The sequence below is a fragment of the Amaranthus tricolor genome, chromosome 5 (assembly GCF_026212465.1).
Source record: "Amaranthus tricolor cultivar Red isolate AtriRed21 chromosome 5, ASM2621246v1, whole genome shotgun sequence".
In the NCBI taxonomy this organism is placed as follows: Eukaryota; Viridiplantae; Streptophyta; class Magnoliopsida; order Caryophyllales; family Amaranthaceae; genus Amaranthus; species Amaranthus tricolor.
Genome location: NC_080051.1, coordinates 20,018,474 through 20,041,595, shown reverse-complemented (window position 1 = coordinate 20,041,595; position 23,122 = coordinate 20,018,474). Strand labels below are relative to the sequence as shown.

Genomic DNA, 23,122 nt, shown 5'->3' with positions numbered 1-23,122 from the left:
ATTATATTTGCTAAATTAATCTTTACTTCTAAAGTAATTCAATGTGTTATTTTAATTATTTATATTTGAGTTATATATAACTAAAAATTTTAAAACGTCAATAATTGAAAATACGCAATTAGACAACTCAAAAAAATCTCACTTGATAAAATTTTTTTTTATACATTAGCCATAATATATAAAAAAGCTTGAACGATGAACAATACCCAATAATCTTTTCATAGAGTAATACACATTGTCCATTGAGAAATTCGTACATAATTTTTATATTGATTGAAACAATTAAAGGAAATACTTCCTCTATTCTTTAACTCTTGCACTATTATTGACTTCGACACTATTCATCAAGCAAATTGACTTTTATATTGTTGGTAATCAATAAATTAAAACATAGTCATATGAGATCTTATTTGAACTTTAAATCGTCTCGATTCAAAGTTTATTAATTTCTAGTTTTCATAATTTTTTGTGTATAATTATAGATGTTAACGATTTAATTCATATATAAGAATGCAAGATTTAAAGAGTAGAGGAAAGTACTTAAAACAAATCAGTAAATCATAATATGAAAACCTGAATATTACTGCATAGGAGTCTGATAATTAAATAATAGGAGTAAGGCATTAACCAAAAAAATAAGCTAAGAAAGAAAATTAGAATAAAAAGAGATAAAGTCCGAAAATCAAAAAAAGTGAAGATAAGGTTAACCAAAAATGTGGAGTAGCACATATTGATCCACTGTGACGCCCTTGGCCTCTAGTTAGTCCTGATGACCCATAAATGGGAGCTCTGCCACGGAACCCACCTGCCCGGAAATTACCACCACCGATTCCGCCAGCACGAAGCCAACTCACGGTTGTTATATTTTGCACTCTATTTTCTTCTGCTAATGCCTGGTTCTCCTTGACGTTATTGTATCCTTAATTTCATGGTTTGTGTCACAATCATATTAATTGTAAGTTTAATTATTACTCAAAAAAATCAATATATATATATATATATATATATATATATATATATATATATATATATATATATGTATAATTGGCTTTTTTACACGTGTACTTTCTCGGTTTCTATAAAATTAGTCTTATCTTTTATAATTGTAATATACATTTATATTTAGACAATAAGATAAAATACAAATAAAAGTGAATAAAATACGGATCGAAAATAAGTTGCATAAAATAAAATAGAAATAAAATACGGAGGAGGACCATTTCCCACACAAGAATGAAAAGTAAGTTAGGCAAACATAAATAGAAATAAGTGTAATTATATCGTGTGTATTACATAATAAGGATGTAGCACTTAAGATAAGGAATGAAAGAGACTAGAAAGTAGGCCTAAATTGACCCGTTGACCCGCATTTTAAACGGTGGGTCTTAAAAAGAAAAAAAATATAAATTATGGGTAGGTTATCCATTCTGTCTTAATCGAGTCAGATTAAAACTCAAAATTTACTTTTAAAACTGTGCAAAAAAATAAAAAAAATAAAAATAAAAAGAATATATATAAATACACCTCACAAAAAGACCGTCTCATAAGTTGCCGTCACACAAATGAAGCGGATATATAATCCCAGGCCCAGGGTCGGAGACTCGGAGTAGCTGTTTGTAACAATTTGGCCCACTGTCCCTAAAACTTGGGTCATGGGTGACCCGCTAACCACTTTAGTTACTCAGTCAAAATCAACATAAGGTTACAGAATGGAATAAGCCTGTGATCTGTGTACAACTTCAATCATTTAAGTAGAAGTTAAAGGAAAACAAGATCCTATCTTTGATTTTTTCCTTTATTATATACTTCTATTTTGCATAAGAGATGTGGGCACATGCCCATGTGGTAGTTACAATTCAAATTGACTTACAAATATAATCATATTTAAAAAAATTTGTGTAGAAACTCGTGTAATACGCGATTTTTTTAGTACCGATATACATAAACATATGATATTAAAAAAAATAAAGTTAGAGATATTATGCAGTAAAAATATTCAATTTTAATAATTATATATATATAATTATCCTGTAATTTTGAAAATTATCAATAATTTATTATTCAGTATATTATATTGAAAAATTTACCTAGAATAATCCAACTTATTCGTGATTTTCCAACAATAATCTCATCTATTGATTAACCATGAATAATCTCAACTTTAAGGGGTATTTGCCTAGAGTAAACTTGAGTAATTCGATGACCTTAGTAGGTAATTCACCAAAAAAGTAAACTGAAAATTATTTTAAAATTAGAGAAAAATTATAAAATTTTGCACAGAAAATTCTAAATAATAAAAAAAAATCATAAATTTTTTTAACATTTTTTTCGATATTTTATTTTAATTTATTTTTTTTATAAAAAAAGTAAAATTTGTTATAATAAGTCATCTGGTCACCGGGTTTACTTTAGGAAAATACCCCTCAAAGTTGGGATTATTCATGGTTAATCAATAGGTGAAATTATTGTAGGAAAGTCACGAATAGGTTGGATTATTCTAGGTAATTTTTCCTATTATATTTTCTAACTTATTCAATTTAACTATAGAAAAACGCTAGTCAGTAATACTTTAATGGTAGAGATATTACTCAAGATTAAATGTCATGTCATTTTTTAGCCAATAATTGAGTTTATTTGGCAAACTCTCTTTTAATTGTGATACTTGAAATTTTTTAAATTTTTTAGTATGATATTTGTATGATGGTTTTTTTGACACTCTTCAACAATTTATCTTAATTTATACATTTTTTTTAGAAAAATTGACATTAATAATCCAACCTCTTAGCTCATCCGTTTCACCTTTAGATTATTTTCTAATAATCTAACATTTGTTTTTAGTTCGGTGTGAATAATCCAACTTTTATTTTTTTGCTAGTAGCATACCCTATTATTACTTATTATAGTTATATGGTATGTTGTTGGCAAATTTATCACAAAGGTTGGATTATTAGAAAATAATCCAAATGTGAGATTATTCACAACGATGAGTGAAAGGTTGGATTCTTAATATCAAATTTTCCTTTTTTTTTTAATTTATAAGTTATAGTTAAGTAAAATCTTATTTAATACGTTTGTCTCAATGTAAGTTTGATTGATATTAATTTTTTATACTCTTTAACTTGATATTTAGAATTATAATAGTATATTTAATTAGGTTAAGATGAAGTAGTTCAGATCAATTGCAAAATGAGTTCAATTTTAAATTTTGAATTAATAAATTAAATCTTCGTCTTATTCTAGTTCTTGACTTACATTCCAACATGCTCTTATTAGTATCTAATTTAAATTTAATTTACAACTTTTTAAAAAGTGAGTAAATATTAATTTGTAGTTGTTGTATCAGGTAAGCTTAAAAATAAGTGAATGAGTTAAAAAGTAAATAAATTTACGGATAAAAATAAGATAATAAGGACGATTATCAAAAGAGATCAGATGGTACAAATTGAATAGAATAACCTAAAATAAGAATTAATTACAAATTAAATAGGACATAATTAAGAAATAATCTAATATGTCATGTTATTCGTCTAAAATTAACCTCATTACTTGTTTTGATAAAATTATCATAAAATGTAAAATTAGAACATTAAAAATCAAAGAGACACCGAGAAGAATTATACATATAATCGAGGTTAGAAATGTAAATTTCACAATTGTGAGAAGTTATAAGACTATCATTTTTTCTAGTATTTGATACAAATGTTAGAAAATAATTTCTTACATGGTATACAAGACTCAATAGCTAATTATTTCATGTGTATTACGCAAAATAAGCTCAATTTAAATATTGATTTTTATTAAAAATACATAAAAAAAAAACATTTGTTATTATTCATTATAATTAAGAATGGTGGGCAAAAAGAGAAGATAGTATACGTACCTGAAATGGAGGAATGGGAAGTAATAAAAAAATGATGAAATTGCAAAAATACCAAAAAAATGGTAAATAATTTCAGCTTCTTCGTCATTTTGTTATGTTTCTTTTTGATCTTTTGCAGTTCTCTCTCCTTTTTTTTTTTGTAAATTTTATTTTTGGAAGTAAGAAAGTCGTATAATATTGTATTTATGAAGAAAACTGAAGTATGTGCAGCTTCAATTTCTGACCGGAACAACTTGTATCTTCTATAAAGACTACTAATGAAGAAACGAGACTGACACATGTCAGACTCTCATTCAATATTTTCCCGCTCAATTATGTTGACGTGGCAGCTTATTATTTACTGAAAATCATTTCCTAAAATACTAGAATTTATTTAAGGTGCAGAATAAGAATTAGATAGCTTTATTTTTTTCCAATATGGTTTTCCTGTATTATTTCTAAACTTAATTGTGACGAAAATGTTAATCAGTAACATTTTTCAATATGATTTCCAATATTATTTCCAAAATAAAAGAAAATATTATTTTGAATATAACAAAATTATTTTCCAAATTTGTTTAATAGGTGTAGAATAACATTGTTACTAAATTTATAGATCAGTGTAAATTTTTAAATAATATTGTGAAATCCGTAGAATAATGTGACTAAAATGTTAATCAATATCATTAATTTGGTAAGTATGTTAAAAATGATACAATATTCTACTGAAGAGACGATTAGGACACATGTGAACTTTATAATAAAAATTTTCTCGCTCTTTTCATTTTCTTATTAGGAAAATATTTTTTAGCATATCATGTAATATCTTTCTGATTAGATTTATTAATTTGATTAATTACAAAAGATTTTAAAACTTTACTTTGTTTACTAATAACTTTTTGTCATATACAATCATCTAAAATATGTACTATCTTTTAATTACAATGGATCATTGTCGAATAATATATTAATTATTTATGTAAATTATTAATTTTCATTAAAATAAATTTGTTATAAATTAAGAAAAGAAAATAATTTTTAAAAGTTTTTCATAGATAATCCTGTATATTACTTACATAGGTATATTAAAAAAACTGCATAAATTAAATAGATTAAACATTAATTATTTAAGTAAATAATTATTAATAATTAGGATAAGATATCGGTGAAATAAATTTTAAATGATAATTTTATCACCTATATTTGACAAGTTTATAATACATAACTACTTAAATTAAGTTATATGTTAATTATTATAGTAAAAAAATATGTTCTTTAGGCTTAAAATATATTTTAAGGTTTTACAAAGACATTGAATATTTAAATTATTTTTATATTATTTTTTATGTGTAGAAATTTTCTACTATTTTAATGTAATTACTTATAAACTATACTCATTCCTATTCATCATAAATGTTTCATTTTCTTATTTAGTCAAGTCACCCTAAATGTCTCAAATCTATTTTGGGTATGTAACCTTTACTAATTTACCCCTACTAAACTTAGCTTTTTTACACCTTTATACACACTAACTCCACTTTACCCCTATAAAAATTTAAAAAACACTATACTTTTTTTCTTTCACATGTGGTCCCGTTTGACCACTTAAAAAATGGTGAAAAGTCAAATTTAAAAAACACTATACTTTAGTGCATAATTTTATGATTATGTTTTATATAATAATATATTAATAATATGAATCTCAATTTAATAGTAATACTTTTACAGTTTTTAAAACAAATCAATTTGTAGTTTAAATATACTTAAGATATTAAGAGTCATATAATAACTTAATTACACATATAAGATTACTAATTTTGTAATCAAATGATTCATAAACCGTGCTTGGCACGGGAATCTATCTAGTATCTATTAAAGGTAATGTGTTAAAACTTAGAGAGAGAGGAAGTAGAATGAGTAAAAGTTAGAAGATAGAAAGGTTTTTTTTCATTGGTGTGATTTTTACATCGGTGAACTTTCATATTTATAGGCAAGTTCTACCTACAATTACATTGAATGCATTCACATTAGGGTAAATCCATTAATTACCTTTCACATTATATTTCAACACTCTCCCTTGAATATATTCTAATTATGTAAAAGAGTAAAAAATTATTACAATATATCTATTTAATACTGCCTCATTAAAAACTTTGTCAGGAAAATCCTTGTCATTAAAAACCTTGTGAACAAATCTGCAAGATTTTCGCTTGATTGAATTTGTTTGACTTTTACTATTTTATACTTCTGGAGGTCATGTGCGAAGAAAACTTTTGGTGCTATATGTTTGGTTTTTACGAAGCCTTCACTAACTTGTTCAATACAACCGGTATTGTCTTCATAAATTATTGTTGGAGAATTTATTATCGTGTTTATCCCACATTATTCTTGAATATGACCAATTACTGACGTTAACCAAACGTATTCTCTACTTGTTTCATAAAGGGCGATCAATTCTGCATGTTTTGATGATGTAGCAGTCAGTGTCTGTTTTGTGGATCTCCAAGATATTGCGGTACCTCCATATGTGAATACATATCCATTTTGTGATTTAGCGTTATGAGGATCTAATAAGTATCCAGCATCTGCATATCCAATAAGAGTAGCATTTTGCTTTGATCGATAAAATAATCCGAGATCTTTAGTTCCTTGAAGGTAGCGCAACTAATGTTTTATCCCACTCCAATGTCTCTTTGTTGGTGAATTGCAATACCTAGCTAATAAACTAACAGTGAAACCAATATCAGTTCTTGTGTTATTAGCTAGATACATCAGAGCTCCAATTGCGCTTAAGTATGACACTTCAGGGCCAAGAATCCCCTCATCTTCTTCACAAGGTCAAAATGGATCTTCTTTTGGTTTTAATGATCGCACTATCATTGGAGAACGGATGAGCTTTGTCCATATGAAATCTTTTTAGAACCTTTTCTGTATAGTTGGATTAGTGCACAAAGATTCCACCCCTTAAGGGCTCTATTTGTAATCCTAGTCAAAATTTCGTTTTCCCAATATCTTTCATTTCAAATTCTTTCATCAGGTATTTTGTAGTTTGTTAAGCTCTTTGGGAGTTCCAATGATGTTCAAATCATCAACATAAATTGCAATTATATAAAATCCTGATTGAGTCTGTTTAATAAATACACAGGGACTGATTTGATCATTTTTAAATCCTTCTTTCAGGAGATATTCACTAAGACGGTTGTACCACATTCTTCCAGATTGTTTTAGCCCATAAAGTGACCTTTTCAGCTTTATGGAAAGTATTTCTCGTGATTTGTGGTTTTCTAGTAATTTCAGTCCTTCAAGGACTTCCATATAAATATTTGTATCAAGTGATCCATATAAATATGCGGTCACAATATCTATAAGTCTCATTTGCAACCTGTTCAAGACAGTTAGACTTATCAAAAATTTTAGTATAGTTGCATCTACTACTGGAGAATATGTTTCCTCATAATCAATTCCTGGTCTTTGGGAAAAACCTTGTGCTACAAGTCATGCCTTATATCTAACCGATTCATTTTTCTTACAAACACCCACTTATAGTCCACTAGTTTTATACCATTTGTTGTTTGGGTAATTTGTCCAAAAATATCTCGTTTCTCAAGTGACTTTAATTCTGCTTGAATTGCATCTTTTCATTATGGCCAATCATTCCTACACCGACATTCTTGTATCGTTCTTGGTTCTATATCATTTTAATCAAATGTTATTTCAGTGGCAATGGAATGAGCAAATGCGTCATTAACAATAACGTTCTTTCGATTTAGTTGCCTTTTAGTTGAAATATAATTAATCGAAATTTCATTATTATCTTTTATATCATTATTTTTCCTTCTCTGAGATTTTCATCCTCATCACCAAGACTTGTTTCTTTACAATTCATTGAAGAAGTAATATTGATAACATTTGCCAATTTATTCAACCTTTTGGATTTTCTTTGTTTCAAATCATTTGAACCAATTTGAACTAAGTGGCCTTCCACGCTTCCGGCGTGCAATAGATTCATTTTCAGTGGCTTTGTTATCAATGGGAACTTCAATCGTGTCGAAACATTTGCCGCAGGAATATATGATTTTGTCACTTGCTTTGTTTCTACAAATGCATCAGGTAATCTGTTTGCAATATATTGATTATGGACAATTTTTCTAACTTCTTGTTCAGAAGCATTTTTTTTTGGATCATATATTTTCAAATGCATTGCATTCCATGTGAGATCTATTTTCTTTTTATTTGGGTCCACTTTCTCTTCCCCTAAGGATGGGAATATTGTCTCATTAAAATGATAATCTACAAATCTAGTATTAAATAAATCACCAGTCATTTGTTCTAAATATTTGATAATTGATGGGCATACAAATCCAACATAAATTCCATCCTTCTTTGTGGACCCATTTTTGTACGTTGGAGTGGTGCAATAGGGACATATAATGCACATCCAAATATTTTCAAGTGTGATAGATTTAGTTCTTGACCATGCACTAAATGTTGTGATGAATATTTATGATAAGCACTTGATCTCAATCTTATAAATGATGGCAATTTCGACCTCATTAATAATGGTCTTGCTATTTATTGGAGTCTTTTAATCAATGATTCAACCAGACCATTTTGAGTATGGACATGAGCTATTGGATGTTCTACGTCAATTCTAATTGACGTACAATAATCATTAAAAGTTTGAGATGAAAATTCTCCGACATTGTCAAGCCTTATTCGCTTAATTGTATAATTTGGAAACTTATGAGATTTCGTCGAGATTTACTCGAATATAAAGCATCATTAATTACTAGTTTTGTCCCATTTGGAAGTATTATTTTAGCTTTTTCATATCCTTCTATTAGATTGGTAGTTTTCGAGATTGTGGTGACATCTGCTTTCACCATCTTCAACTCAGAAAAATATTCTTTGTGCTTAAGGATAGTGTGAGTTGTTCCACTATCTAGGAGGCATTGACATTTAAACCCATTTTCAAACTGATCCATATCTACATATTAAATACATAGATAATTAGTTAAAATAAAATTTCATTAACCTTAGATAATATCAAATAAAATTTCATTAACTTTAGATAATATCAATACATAAAAAAAGATTGCATATAAAAAGGAAATACAATTAAGTAAGTATCACAACATCATTAACCAAAATTCAAATATCTTGATCATATTCTTTTTCATTTTCATCGCCATCCAAATAGAAGTCTGAGAGGTCAAGATTAGGCATTGACATGCTTGCTTTATTATAAGGATCAACATTAGGCATTAAGGTGCTTGCTTCATTAATGTTTTCTTTTACACCTTTTCCCCTTTTTTTGGGAAACTAGATACTGCTCAATCAAATATTTGGCAGTAAGACATGTACGTGCCCAATGCCCTGTCATGCCACATTTGTAACAAATGTTTTCTTTTCCTTCTTGATGACTATTTTTATTTTGATATCCAACTTGTTTTCCCCTTCGAGATTTACTATTGTAATAACCATTTTGACAGTTTTGGGAAAAGTGACCTCTACTAGATCCTTGGAATTTCAACCATGCCCATTAAAATTCCAACGACCTTGTCCCCGTCCTTGTCCTCTTCCTTTTCCTCGGAAGTTTCTGCGTCCTCTACCACGGTTATTAGAACTTCTATGGCCTTTATTTTCAACAGCATGTGCTTCAGGCACATGTGTTTCAATAGAATGTGTCTCACGGATAGCCTGAGATCCAAGAGGTCTCATATTGTGAATTTTCAAAACAAGATCATTATGTTGTTCAGCTAGTGAGAGTACTACACTCAAATCTGAATATCTTTTGAAATTTCTTTCCCTATATTGTTGTTGCAGAATAATATTTGATGGATGAAAAGTAGATAATGTGAGTTCAATCATTTCTGCATCAGTCACCAGGTGCTCACAGTATTTCAACATTAATGCAATTCGGTATAATGTTGAATTGTACTCACTGAAAATCTTAAAATCAGAAAATCTTAAATTCTTCCACTCATGGCTAGCTTGTGGAAGAAGCACCCTTTTGTGGTGATCAAATCTTTCAACAAGGGAGTCCCACAATTTTTTTGGAAATCTTTTATAAATAAACATTCAGATTTAAGACTATCATGTATATGAAGCCTCAAGAGGACTAAGGCTTTGGCCTTTTCTTGATTTGTAGCTACCTTTATTTTGGTAGCTTGAGTTCCATCTGTTGGATCTTTTTCTTTTAATTCCAATACAGTATGTTCAAGTTCTTGAGCTTCTAAATTCATAATGTCTTCTTATTTCCATTCTAAGTATTTTTGTCTAGTTAAGTCTAATATGTTGATCCTTCGGTAATCTCTGCCATACTTGCTACATAATATATAATTGTTTTGTAAGTATATATTACAATGCAATAATTCTTATATTTTCATAATAATAAACCATAAGAAAAATTATGATATTTTAGTTTGATGATATTCTCCCCCTTGGTTTATTATTATGATTTTGTTGTAGATAATAAAGTTAGGAGTAAATCAAGAACAAGAGAATAATAATAATAATAATAATAATAATAATAACAATAATAATAATAATAATAATGAAAAAGATAGATAAAATTAAAGACAATAAATTCCTCAGAGGGTAAAAAAAATTGCATATACACAATATATTAGTATAATTTATCATACAAAATGCACTAATAAACAAAAGAAAATATGACAAAGAAAATCATATGCATTTTGTTTCTTCTTCTTCAAAATAAATTATATCTTCATAATTATTATAATTCCTAATGCTACAAGAAGGACCACCAAACTCATAATTAAGGAGATATATAATATACGTGAATAAAAAAAATAATGCTAACCGTTCATTTAGGCGGTAAAAGAAAAACAATTAGCTAGCCATATAGGCGGTTTAAAGAATAATAACAAAATACATAAATAATACTAATCGGCATTTTAGGCGGTAAAAAAATAGTTAACCAGCCATATAGGCGTTATAAAATAAAATAATAACAAAAGAAATAAAGTCTCCTTTGTCATCCATAAAGGTAACGTATTGTCTAATAAATTATTTTATGGGTTATTTATCTTGCAACGTTTAGTATTTGTTTCTCCCTCATCATCTTTAGTTCTTTTATTACTTGATGAAGGTTTATTTTCGGTTGATGTTGTTGGAGCATTATTAGTTGGTTGTGTTGATGAATTATTTGTTGGTCGTTATAAAATAAAATAATAACTGGTGGAATATTGTCGGTGGGACTAGTGGATTATTAGTTGGTCGTATAAGTGAATTACGAGTTGGTGGTACTGGGGGACCATTAGTATTATTAGGATTATTATGTTGGAGCTGATTTAAATCAGTCCTTACTGGGTTTGTAGTAAAGGGTATGGTATTATGCTCAATTATCAAATATATAAATGTGTGAGAAACACCTTGGATGACGATGTTGATACCATTTGATTGTTGGTACATTTGTGGGTACCGATGAAAAAAATTGCTTAATTAGGTTTTAAAAAATATTACCTTCTTAATTATTAAGGGTAGAGCTGGTGCTGATAACGTGTTAAAACTTAGAGAGATAAGGATGAAGTAGAATGAGTAAAAGTTAGAAGATAGAAAGATTTTTACTCATTGGTGTGATTTCTACATTGGTGAACTTCCATATTTATAGGCAAGTTCTACCTACAATTACATTGAATTCATTCACATTAAGGTAAATCTATTAATTACCTTTTACATTATATTTCAACATAATGGATTTTTTTTTCCAATTTTTGCTGCTTCACGGGTTATTATAAGTTACATCAACTCCGCCTTTTTTTAATTGATTATACGAATCTAAAAAGACTGAATAAAATTCGATCCTAAGTGCTTATTTGAGGAAAATGATAAGCTTTAATTGAGATAAGATTTGATTCTCAAGTACTCTGATTTCTCATGTAGTATTTTTTTCATTTTATTTTACTTGTCATAATTTTCTTATTTAACTGTTTTGTTTCAAGTTAATTGCTATATTACTAATTTTGGCCAAAAAAAAAAACAAATGTCAACTTTGCTCCTAATTTTTTCCTATCCATACATTATTAACTATTACACTCATCTTTTAGAGTTACAATGGTCGTTTCACCCAAAATACCTATTTTTTAATTTGTGCAAGATCCTTATGTAGCAACTAAAGCGAACGGAGGAAATATTGAATTACTTGAGTCTTATTATATGTGAAGTCCAACTTTTAATCTAGCACATAAAATGACAAAATTATCAAAAAAAATAATGGACAAAATTTTGTTGTCCGTTTAAAACTTTAATTCCAATCCGACATAATTTAATTTCCAACATTTTCAAACTTTAAAATACCTCAAAATAAAGAGGCTATGTTCTCATACTAGTTGGTACCCAAAATAAATCTGCCATTTGAAACCAGCAATTTAGGCACTATAAGCTTTTGTCTTTTCCTATAGAGGCTAGTCATCAATTATCACGGTCAATAGGTCCACTTCTTAAGAATATTGAGAGTATGAGAGATATGATTAGTTGGATGGTTTTATTCTCTATTTATCCGTTACTAGACCCGACTTAGCATATATGGTTTACCACACCAAGATTTAACCTGGTTCACACGGAGATCAAAAGTTTTCACTATAAATTGCAAAGATTTCAAAGATGAATCAAGTATTCTATGAAGAATGACTCACTTTTCTCTCTTGTGTTCACTCTTTTCCTAAACCTAATTAAAGGAGGTATTTATATAGTAAGCCCCCTAAAAGAAGAGATTAGGGATTATTTACAAGAAAATAATCGACCAAATATAAAGGGTAATCGGCCAAAACAAGAAGAAACTACTTCTTGCATTTTTCGTACCCACAGTTGACTCTGCTATCCCATGCAAGGACCCAGCCGCTAAGTTGGCTTTTGCTGCTGAACGAAAACCAAAATGTCGAAACCCACAATTTACTCGGCTGTCACCTTCATCACCCGCCGAGTCGGCATTTCCTCTTTGGAAAAAGTCCAACATGCTCAGTCAACAGCAAACCCTTGATTCAATAAAACCATGACCTTCACTAGTTTGAGTCATCATCATCAATAGAAAATCTTCTATTTATTAAAAGACAAAGAAATAAGTCACTGTTTCAAGATTCTCTTCTGAAGCCACTTTATGGGTTCAACCACTTGTGAACTTAAATGATTGAAAGGCCTACTTCTAAAATTAGGAGTGTACCAACCAAAAGTTATGAATTTGTTTTGAGACAGTTTATCAACACTTTATCTTGCTCAAATCTTGATTTTTCATAAGCGCACTAAAAATATTAAAGTGGATTGCACATTATTTGTGTTGAAATTCAAGATTGTTTTCTTAGTCCCCTTCATATTAATTTTCACTTTTAGACAATTAGCTAATATTTTCACTAAGGCTTTAGGATAATAAATTTAAATTTTTGTTGCAAATTGAACATTTGTGATCTCTATGCTTCAGCTTGAGAGAGAGGATCGGATGTGTGTCGTTTGTGTTGGGGTATATATATATATATATATATATATATATATATATATATATATATATATATATATATATATATATATATATATATATATATATATATATATATATATATATATATATATATATATATATGTAATCTTACATTAAATAAGGAAATACTATAATTGATTTGCAATAATTTTGTAATTGATACATTAAAATTCAAGAATAACTGATACATTAAATAAGGAAATAGTATGATTGATTTGCAATAATTTTGTAATTGATGCATTAAAATCCAACAATAATTTTGTGATGTAATATTAATTTGCAATAAATGGTAAAAAAATTAACACTTTGGATTTTTTGCGACATACTATTTAAAATTTACCTTAATTGGATTATATACATGGTTATTTGTTATTTAATAATAAAAAAACCATTTGAATAAGAGAACGATATTACGAAATTTCATCATTAGTTAAAATTTAAATTCTATATATTAATTTATACTAAAAAAGTTGTACATTGCATGGATTTATATACTAGTTAGAGTATAATAGTTTTGGACAATTGAATATATTTTAATCAATTACCAAAATGAGAGCTGCAAAACATATGCCAAAGCCATAAACTCGTGACAAGCCAAAGCCATATTCGTTACTCTTATATTTCCTTTACACTTGTTTGTCAATTTCCTTTCTATTATATTTTCTATTCCCAATACTAAACACACCAAATATATGGAAACCATTTCTTACATATTCATAGCTCATTTTAGTATTTTGTAGTCAGTAGTAGTTGAGAGAATACATACTCAATATTATACTTACACTTAAGCTTGTACATAATTTGTACATATTGATCTATATACAAGTCGCTCTAGTTAGTTGGCGTATGTTATCCACTGATCCACATACTAGCTAGTAAGCTTAAATTATAATTAGATATGTTCCAAGACTTGTCATAAATTTAGGTACCGTTAAACCAATATGTACAGTTTTACAAGCTGCTCCGTGGTGGTGGTTCCTACTTGCAGCGCCTGCAGCGGCGCCATAATATGGATACATGCCTCCTCTTCCGTCACCATCATTTCTACCTTCATCGCCACTGCTATTACCACCACCACCTTCCCCGCCACCAGAACTGCCACTGTGTCTGCCGCTGCCTTCACTTAGCTTGTTGATTGCGTTTATTTGCTGCACTGTGTTCCTTCCTTTTGGTTCAGTCTGCATGTCTATGTGAAAAAGAACAATATATTTGTTAAGACGTACCAATTAATTGATGATTAATTAATTATATTAATTCTAAATATTGCACTACTACTTTTATGCCTTATTTTGAATATGCATGTATACACTATATTCTGTTCGATCCATTCGTTTTGTCACCATAATAAAATTTATTTTTTGCGATATAGGATTTAGTAACATTTGAAAAATGTCACTGATTTATATTTTTAGTTTAGTAATTGTTGGTTATTAATTTAAGTTTTATTATAAAGTGATTTAGTGACAATTTATTTGGTATTTAGTGACATATCTAATCATTACTATCGACCATAGTGACATTTATGAGAAATATCACTAAATTTTATGTCACAAAAATTTTTAGTATTATTTTTTATGATGCCAACGGGTCTAATAAATATTACTAAATTCACTATATATATACCATTAGAAATTTAAAATATGACATTTAAATTAAATATTACTAAATATATCCCAAAAAAAATATTTGCTGATGATTTGCTAGTGTTCACCAAGCCTGAGACTCAATCCTTACTTAAGTTTAAGCAGGTGATTGGAGATTTTGCTAAGGTGTCAGGGCTTCACATTAATAATAGCAAGAGCGTTATTTACATTGCTGGTGTTCCCAGGATCGATGTAGAGGCTTCTATTTTTGCTATTATCGATGTGTCTAATAGTCTTTGGACTGAGATGTTGTATCAAACTTGGTTGTAAAGGCGATCAAGGCCTTTCTACCCAGCATGTTGCTCGTAGTGTTGTTTTCATCGTTGCCGCTGGATTAGATTATGATTGTAAGCATTGGCTTCTTGTGTAGTCTTTTGCTTTTGTGTGTAGGTTGTAGGTTCTCTGGCTGGCTATGGCCCATTGTAACTCCCCTTTCGTTTTAAAGTAGTGTTCTTTTATAGTCTAGAATATAAAAGGTTTTTTTAGAGTTAATATATTACTCTTAATTGTAAAAAAAAATTAAAAAAAAAAATTAATTTTCCTTGCTTGTTGTTAAGTGATGGTGATTGTGTAAGCTTAGAAAAAGTCAAGATTAGGTCAAAATCAATCTTAAAATTTATAAAATCCAGACACTTATTCTCTAAATATGACAAGATGATCATAATTTTTTTTAAATATGCACTTAAGTAGTGATTGAATTTTCTATTGTATGGTAAGATTTAAAATGCGCACTTAACGCTCGTCAAGATCACACATATGAGTTCAGTCTATATTCAGCCCATATTGATTTGTTTATGGCCATATCTAACGTATATTGGCCCGTTTTTGTTTGAGCGGACAAAAAAAAAGAAAGAACTCAGGTAAACTTAATTCTAAAAATAAGCGTCTTTATGTTTAGGTTAGTTCGCAGTTACTTACAGTGAACAAAAAAATTGCGTCAAAAAAGTCAAAATTGTTTGTTCACAGTTAATAACTGCGAACGAAAGGGAGACAATGTCATAACAAGATAACAAATGTTAATTATAACAATCTTAATAAAACATATTAGCAAAAAGAAAAAATCATCATTATACCCAATATATTTTGATCAATACAATATATTTTGATCAATAGGATAACTATGATCAGGGTCTGGGTAAATAGGGAAAATGGGGAATATAATAAAGTAAAGAAAAAGACTTGAGAATTGTACCTAAATGGGAGGAATTAGAGGCAATTAAAAAGAGGCGAGGTTGAAGAGATACTAAGAAGAAAATGACAATCAATCTCATCCCTTAGCTTCTTACTTGCTCTTCTCTATTCCTTTTGGAGTAGTCATACTTTTATTTATAGTGTAAAACATAGATCACAGTTTTGTTTAATTGATGGTTATTAAAACTGACAGCTGAGGAATACTTACAAATTTGCTTTTTGTAAAACCGCTTTGTTGCATGGGAATAATTATATCCATCGTTTGGTTCACAACTTGTCATAAGAATTAAATTTAGTGGAAATTTAATCTTTTAAGATGATTTGCAATTTTATGTTTAGATAAATTATGTCAACTAAATAAATACTTGAAAAATCAATTTTTAAGAATTACAAATTTTAATGCTATGTTTGAAAATAGTAATTTCATTTACAAACCTACAATTAACTCAAATTTAGTGTTTGACAAATTAATAAGAAATAAAATTTAATTTTAGATTTGAATCAATTTTATCTTTGTTTTAAAGTAGACAAAACTGAGAGTTTGAGTATGACTTTACGAACCTTATCATTTTCAATTTCTTTCTTTATAATTTTATAATTATAATTTACAATTTGAAATAAATTAATTGCTTTCTAACACAACTTAATAGAATTAATGTTGAGGAATAATACTATATTATTATTATTATATCTCATGATTCACTTTTTGTAAGGGAATTTCATTAAGGAAAGTAACTTGTGTTGGTGCGTTTGTAATAATCCACTAATTCTTACTTTTGAACCTCTTTTTTTAAAGATAAGTTTCTATGTGTTTTCCTATCAATTTACAAGTATTCGCATATGATTTTAATTAATGCGAGGAATAATTGAAATTTCACATGATAATTCTGAATTTTAGTAATAGATAAATATTTTTTTTAATTAATATGATGATCTTGAGCTTATAATTTTTTCAATTGGTAGACAACAAGAAAATTTTTTGTGAACTTTATGATTCTTTTACTTAATGTAATGATAATTTTTTCTAAAAACAAACATCCCGATCAACATAATTGACCACATATTTTTATATTCAATCGAAATAAGTACTTAATTTAAGCAAAAACTTAACATTTTGTCTACCACATGGAAAAATTAGAAACTCAAGACCACCACGCAGATTTAAAAAAATTTGTCGAAAAGCCAAAAAAAACTCAGAGTCACCGCACGACATTTCCCATAATTATTTTAGTTATGCTCAATTTACTCTATCACTTTCACACCAATATTTCATTATACTAATATGAACAATGCTATCATAACTACTTGTCATTTTTAAAGAGCCCCATTGGATGAAAAGATTTTATTTGTTGATGTTAGCTTACGGGGCAAAAAAGTTAATCAACATGTTATTTTTAGCCATATTCCAAAAATTAATTAAATCAAGTAATTTACTATTTTTAAACAGAATAAACTAAATGATTCTGTTGGGATTGAGTTATATTAGAAAAGTTATTAATATGAACATATTACAAAAATTTATCATTTTTAAAAACTAAATTATTTAAATATTATAATAAAACTGACCGGATTGAATTTTTGCTATAAGAATGATATAATCATATAAATAAGGTTAAAAAATAACATGGGTTATAATTTTATTAAAAATTTCTTAACAGATAATTGGTGATTTATGGGGTATTCGATTATAAATGCAGAGTAAAGTTAAGAAAGGATGAAGTCAACAAGATCTGTTTAAAATGAATTTATATGTATCCGACGAATCAATATATTAATTTATTAGGAAATTAATATCAATTAATTTCCTGATTCATCGTTGTGATTATTGTGCAATATTGTGAGCATATTTCTAGGTTGTTATTTAGGAAAAGATATTTTGTAATTGATCTTCCATATATCTTCCTAAATTAGTTGATTGTTTCCATTGTATTTTATATAAGGCTGATAGCCATGTAAACCAGAGAAGGGGAAGAAATATCAAATTATTCACATTGATCATATTGATTTATCATGGTATCAAGAGCCTAGGTGTTTGATAATTTCTTATACGTATTATTCATTAATCACGTATAATTGAGAAAGAGTTATCACATAATTTTATATATATATATATATATATATATATATATTTTTTTTTTTTTTTTTCTCTACAAATTCATTATCATGCCTGGTGAGGAAGACAAATTTGTACCCAAGGTTGATTTAGTCTATCACTTGGGCTCCAGTGATGGTCCGGGAAATATCATCACTCCTATTCAGCTTCGTAGTGAGAACTACGACGAGTGGGCGAGGGCGATCAAGACCTCGTTGAAGGCCAAACGAAAGTTTGGTTTCGTTGATGGCTCCATTGTGAAGCCTACTGATGTCCAGAAACTAGAGGATTGGGAGGTCGTTCATTCAATGTTGGTCTCCTGGATTACCAATACTCTAGAACCGACTATTCGTTCTACGATTGGTGAATATGACGATGCTAACTTGCTATGGACAAACCTTAAAAATCGCTTTTGTGTTGTCAATGGCACAAGGATTTGTCAATTAAAGCTCTCTTTGGGCTTGTGTAAGCAGGAGAAAAATGAACTTGTTACAACATATTTTGGTCGTTTGGCCAAAATTTGGGATGAACTCCACACATATATAACTGTTCCGTCGTGTTCTTGTGGGAAATGTTCCTGTAATATTGTTTCCCAAGTGGAAAAATTGCGGGAAAATGACTACGTACATCATTTTTTGATTGGTTTGGATGACAAGTTTGCCTCTATCCGAGGTCATCTTCTTACTCAGGATCCTCTTCCGGGGGTCGACAAATCCTATCAGCAAATTATTCAAGCCGAGAGGCTTAGCTCGACTGATACAGTGCCCTCTAATCGAGACAGCGTCATAGCTTTCAAGGTACAATCTGAACCGAAACCAAAGTTTACTTGTACTTACTGCAATCGTGAGGGGCATGTCGAAGCCTCTTGCTTTCAGCTTCATGGATACCCGGATTGGTGGGGTGATAGGCCTCGAGGAGGCCGTGGTAATGGTCGTGGTAGCACATCTTCAGCTCGCGGAGGGGGGCGTGCAGCAGGTGCAGCAGGTCGTGGAAAGGGATAACCACCTCCTGCCCGTGCAAACAAGACAGGAGGGTCTGCTGCTCAAGGAACGCAAGGTACTGCTCCTACTCAAGCTGATGGCTCAGCTCTTGCGGGGGTTTCCGCGGCTCAGGTTCAGCAACTCCTAGACCATCTTAATACTCTCAAGCCAAAACTCCATGGTAAGCAGGGTGTTGATTGGATAATCGACACAGGCGCATCAAATCATGTAACATATGATGCGTCTCTTTTGATTAATGTGGTCCATGTGTCTCATTATCCGGTAGGTTTACCGGATGGCAAATATGCAAATGCTTCTTTGATGGGTTCGGTGGAATTGGAAGGAGGATTGATTATTAAAAATGTTCTATATGTTTCACAATTAAACTGCAATTTAATTTCTGCTTCCCAATTATGTGATGAATCAAATTGTACTATGCAATTCACTAAAAAACTGTGTGTTATACAGGACCTAGCGACGAGGAAGGTGATTGGAACGGGTGATCGGGTGGAAGGACTTTATTATTTCCGCGGCGTTCCAGGGGTAAAAGCTTTGAAGATTGATCGAAGTCGTTCTGCAGAGTTATGGCGTCAATGGTTGGGACACCCGTCGGGAAGAGTTCTACAACATCTTCCGTTGGTGAGTGGTTATGCGAGAGATATTAAAAATAAATCCTGTGATGTTTGTCCTCGTGCTAAACAGCATAGGAATAGTTTTCCAATTAGCAATAGTAAAGCTAGTAGTTTATTTGAATTGGTTCATGTTGATTTATGGGGGCCTTACAGGACACCCTCTTTATGTGGATCTCTTTATTTTTTGACCATCGTCGATGATTTTTCTCGAAGTGTGTGGACGTATTTGTTAAGCAATAAACCGGAAGTTGAATACTTGTTTCTTTCTTTTATTGCTTTGATTAAACGTCAGTTTTCTTGTGACATTAGAAGAGTTCGGAGTGATAATGGAACAGAGTTTAATAATTTGAATGATTATTTTGTGGCTAATGGAATAATATTTGAGTCCTCGTGTGTCGGTACACCCCAACAAAATGGGCGAGTTGAGAGAAAACACCAACACATATTGAATGTAGCCAGAGCTTTGAGATTTCAGGCAAACTTACCGCTTCACTTTTGGGGGGAGTGTGTTCAAGCCGCTTATCCTTTGATTAACCGTACTCCTTCTAGATTGCTTAAACACAAAACTCCTTTTGAAATTTTGTTCAATAAAACCCCTTCTTATGACCACATTAAAGTTTTCGGATGCCTGTGTTATGCTCATGATCAACGGGGAAAAGGGGATAAATTTGCAAGTCGTAGTAGGAAATGTGTTTTCTTGGGATATCCTTTTGGAAAAAAAGGGTGGAAAGTTTTTGATGTAGAAACTAAACAACGATTTGTGTCTCGTGATGTGCAATTCTTTGAACATGAATTTCCTTTCATAAATGGTAGTATTGTGACATCTAATCCAACTCCGGCTTTATTTAAGGGGGATTGTGTGTTAAGTGATGATGAAGATGAGTGTTATGAGGGTGGACCACGAGTCAGAGGGGCTGTTAATGAGGATCAGCAGCCTGCAATGGATGATAATACAGGCTGCAGTGATGGAACCTGTGACACGAGAGAGCCTGCCCAGTCTGCTGCCTATCCAGTGGGCGCTGATAGCGAGAAGGCTGCTGTAACGCAGCCTGCAGTGAGTGAACCGCAGCTTATTGATGAGCGGGGTGTGGTGCAGCAGCGTGTGGAGCAAGGAGGGAGTGTGGTGCGCGAGCAAGGTGATGCTATGGGAAAGGGAATGCGTACTAAGTATGCAAATGTGAAATATCGTGACTTTGTGACCACTGTACGAAATAATAGAAGTCCATCTCCGCCTCCGGTTATTCCCGTGACAACATCTCCTTCAGGTATGGTCTTTACAATAACACATTTCGTTGATTCAAACAATTTTTCACGAAAACATAGAAGCTATATTGCAGCTATTTCAGCAGGGAATGAGCCAAAAAATTTCAAAGAAGCTATGCGACACGAGGGGTGGAGAAAGGCAATGGCAGATGAAATTAAGGCTCTAGAGGACCAAGGTACTTGGGAACTTGTTGACTTGCCTCCTGGCAAAAAGGCACTCGGAAGCAAATGGGTATATAAAGAGAAGTATGACGAGCATGGACACTTGCAAAGATTGAAAGCTCGATTGGTCATTTTTGGTCATCATCAGATTGAAGGCTTGGATTACAATGAGACATTCGCTCCGGTAGCTAAAATGGTAACTGTTCGTACTTTTCTAGCAGTAGCAGCAGTGAAGAACTGGGAGGTTCATCAGATGGACGTGCATAATGCCTTTCTCCATGGAGATCTTGAAGAGGAAGTATATATGAAAATTCCTCCTGGTTTTGACAATATAAATTCTGGAAAAGTTTGCAGAATGAAAAAGTCCCTGTATGGTTTGAAACAGGCTCCCCGATGTTGGTTTGCCAAGCTCGCAGCAGCTTTGAAAAATTATGACTTTAAACAGTCATATTCCGATTATTCCCTCTTTACTTTGTCGAAAGGTAAAACACAGTTAAATGTGCTGGTATATGTGGATGACTTGATTGTTGCAGGTAATGATAAATCTGCTATGCTCAAATTTAAACAATATCTGGGGAACTGTTTCAAGATGAAAGACTTGGGTCTTTTGAAATATTTTTTGGGTTTGGAGGTAGCTCGTAGCAAACAGGGATTTTTTATTTGTCAAAACAAATATGCCATGGACATCATTACAGAAACAGGTATGATTGATTCCAAGCCTGCAGATTTCCCAATTGAGCAACATCACAAACTAGCTCTGGCGAGAGGAGATGTATTGCAAGATGTAGAAAAGTATCGTCGACTAATTGGTCGTTTGATATATTTGTCTGTTACTAGGCCTGACTTGGCATACTCGGTCCACATACTATCTCAGTTCTTCATGCAGGCTCCGCGAGTGGAACATTGGGACGCTGCATTGCGTGTTGTTCGATATTTGAAGAAAAACCCAGGACAAGGTATATTGTTGAGGTCGGATAGTGCATTGCAGCTTGAAGGTTGGTGCGACTCAGATTGGGCTAGTTGTCCTATTTCCAGACGATCATTAAGCGGTTGGTTTGTTCTTCTTGGTTTATCTCCTGTCTCATGAAAAACTAAGAAACAGCATACGGTTTCTCGTTCCTCTGCTGAAGCAGAATATCGTTCGATGGCTGCTTTGACTTGTGAGTTGAAGTGGTTGAAACAACTTTTAGGGGATTTGGGTGTTGAACACAAGAGTGGAATGCATCTTTATTGTGATAGTCAGTCTGCGTTATACATTGCTCAAAATCCAGTGTTTCATGAGAGAACGAAACACATTGAGGCAGATTGTCACTTTATTCGGGACTCGATTACAAATGGTACTATTCAACCTTCATATGTGTCGACTACGGTACAACTAGCTGATATTTTCACTAAGGCCTTGGGAAGAGACAAGTTTGCCATTTTACTTCGCAAGTAGGGCATTTGTAACCCGTATGCTCCAACTTGAGGGGGTATTAGGAAATTAATATCAATTAATTTCCTGATTCATCGTTGTGATTATTGTGCAATATTGTGAGCATATTTCTAGGTTGTTATTTAGGAAAAGATATTTTGTAATTGATCTTCCATATATCTTCCTAAATTAGTTGATTGTTTCCATTGTATTTTATATAAGGCTGATAGCCATGTAAACCAGAGAAGGGGAAGAAATATCAAATTATTCACATTGATCATATTGATTTATCATAATTATATTTAACTTATAAGACAATTTTATTCTCCATATTTAAGGTCATCTACAAATTATTTAAGTTTATTATACAAATAAACAAGGTCTATCTTC

General features: G+C 30.8%; 3 protein-coding genes across 5 annotated transcripts; all 3 read right to left on the bottom strand.

The window, feature by feature from the left end:
- Positions 1–397: 397 nt before the first annotated feature.
- Positions 398–4,054, bottom strand: LOC130812574 (uncharacterized). Its single transcript, XM_057678087.1, has 2 exons — positions 3,881–4,054; positions 398–919 (listed from the first exon to the last, which is right to left on the bottom strand). The coding sequence occupies exons 1-2, from the start codon at positions 3,966–3,968 to the stop codon at positions 654–656; spliced, it is 354 nt and encodes a 117-aa protein (XP_057534070.1). The 5' UTR covers positions 3,969–4,054; the 3' UTR covers positions 398–653.
- Positions 4,055–6,241: 2,187 nt separating this feature from the next.
- Positions 6,242–6,764, bottom strand: LOC130813538 (secreted RxLR effector protein 161-like). The gene is made up of 3 exons (XM_057679376.1): positions 6,734–6,764; positions 6,541–6,687; positions 6,242–6,444 (listed from the first exon to the last, which is right to left on the bottom strand). Exons 1-3 carry the CDS (start codon positions 6,762–6,764, stop codon positions 6,242–6,244), a joined length of 381 nt encoding a protein of 126 aa, XP_057535359.1.
- A 7,226-nt stretch (positions 6,765–13,990) lies between these two features.
- On the bottom strand, positions 13,991–16,388 carry LOC130812573 (uncharacterized). Of its 3 annotated transcripts, XR_009042077.1 has the most exons (3): positions 16,191–16,364; positions 15,090–15,460; positions 13,991–14,541 (listed from the first exon to the last, which is right to left on the bottom strand). XR_009042077.1 is itself a non-coding variant. In XM_057678086.1 (2 exons), the coding sequence occupies exons 1-2, from the start codon at positions 16,267–16,269 to the stop codon at positions 14,237–14,239; spliced, it is 384 nt and encodes a 127-aa protein (XP_057534069.1). In that variant the 5' UTR covers positions 16,270–16,342; the 3' UTR covers positions 13,991–14,236. The 3 variants fall into 3 exon arrangements, 1 of the variants encoding a protein (XP_057534069.1); XM_057678086.1 differs by lacking the exon at positions 15,090–15,460 and having other exon boundaries at positions 16,191–16,342; XR_009042076.1 differs by lacking the exon at positions 13,991–14,541 and having other exon boundaries at positions 14,549–15,460; positions 16,191–16,388.
- Between the last annotated feature and the right edge of the window lie 6,734 nt (positions 16,389–23,122).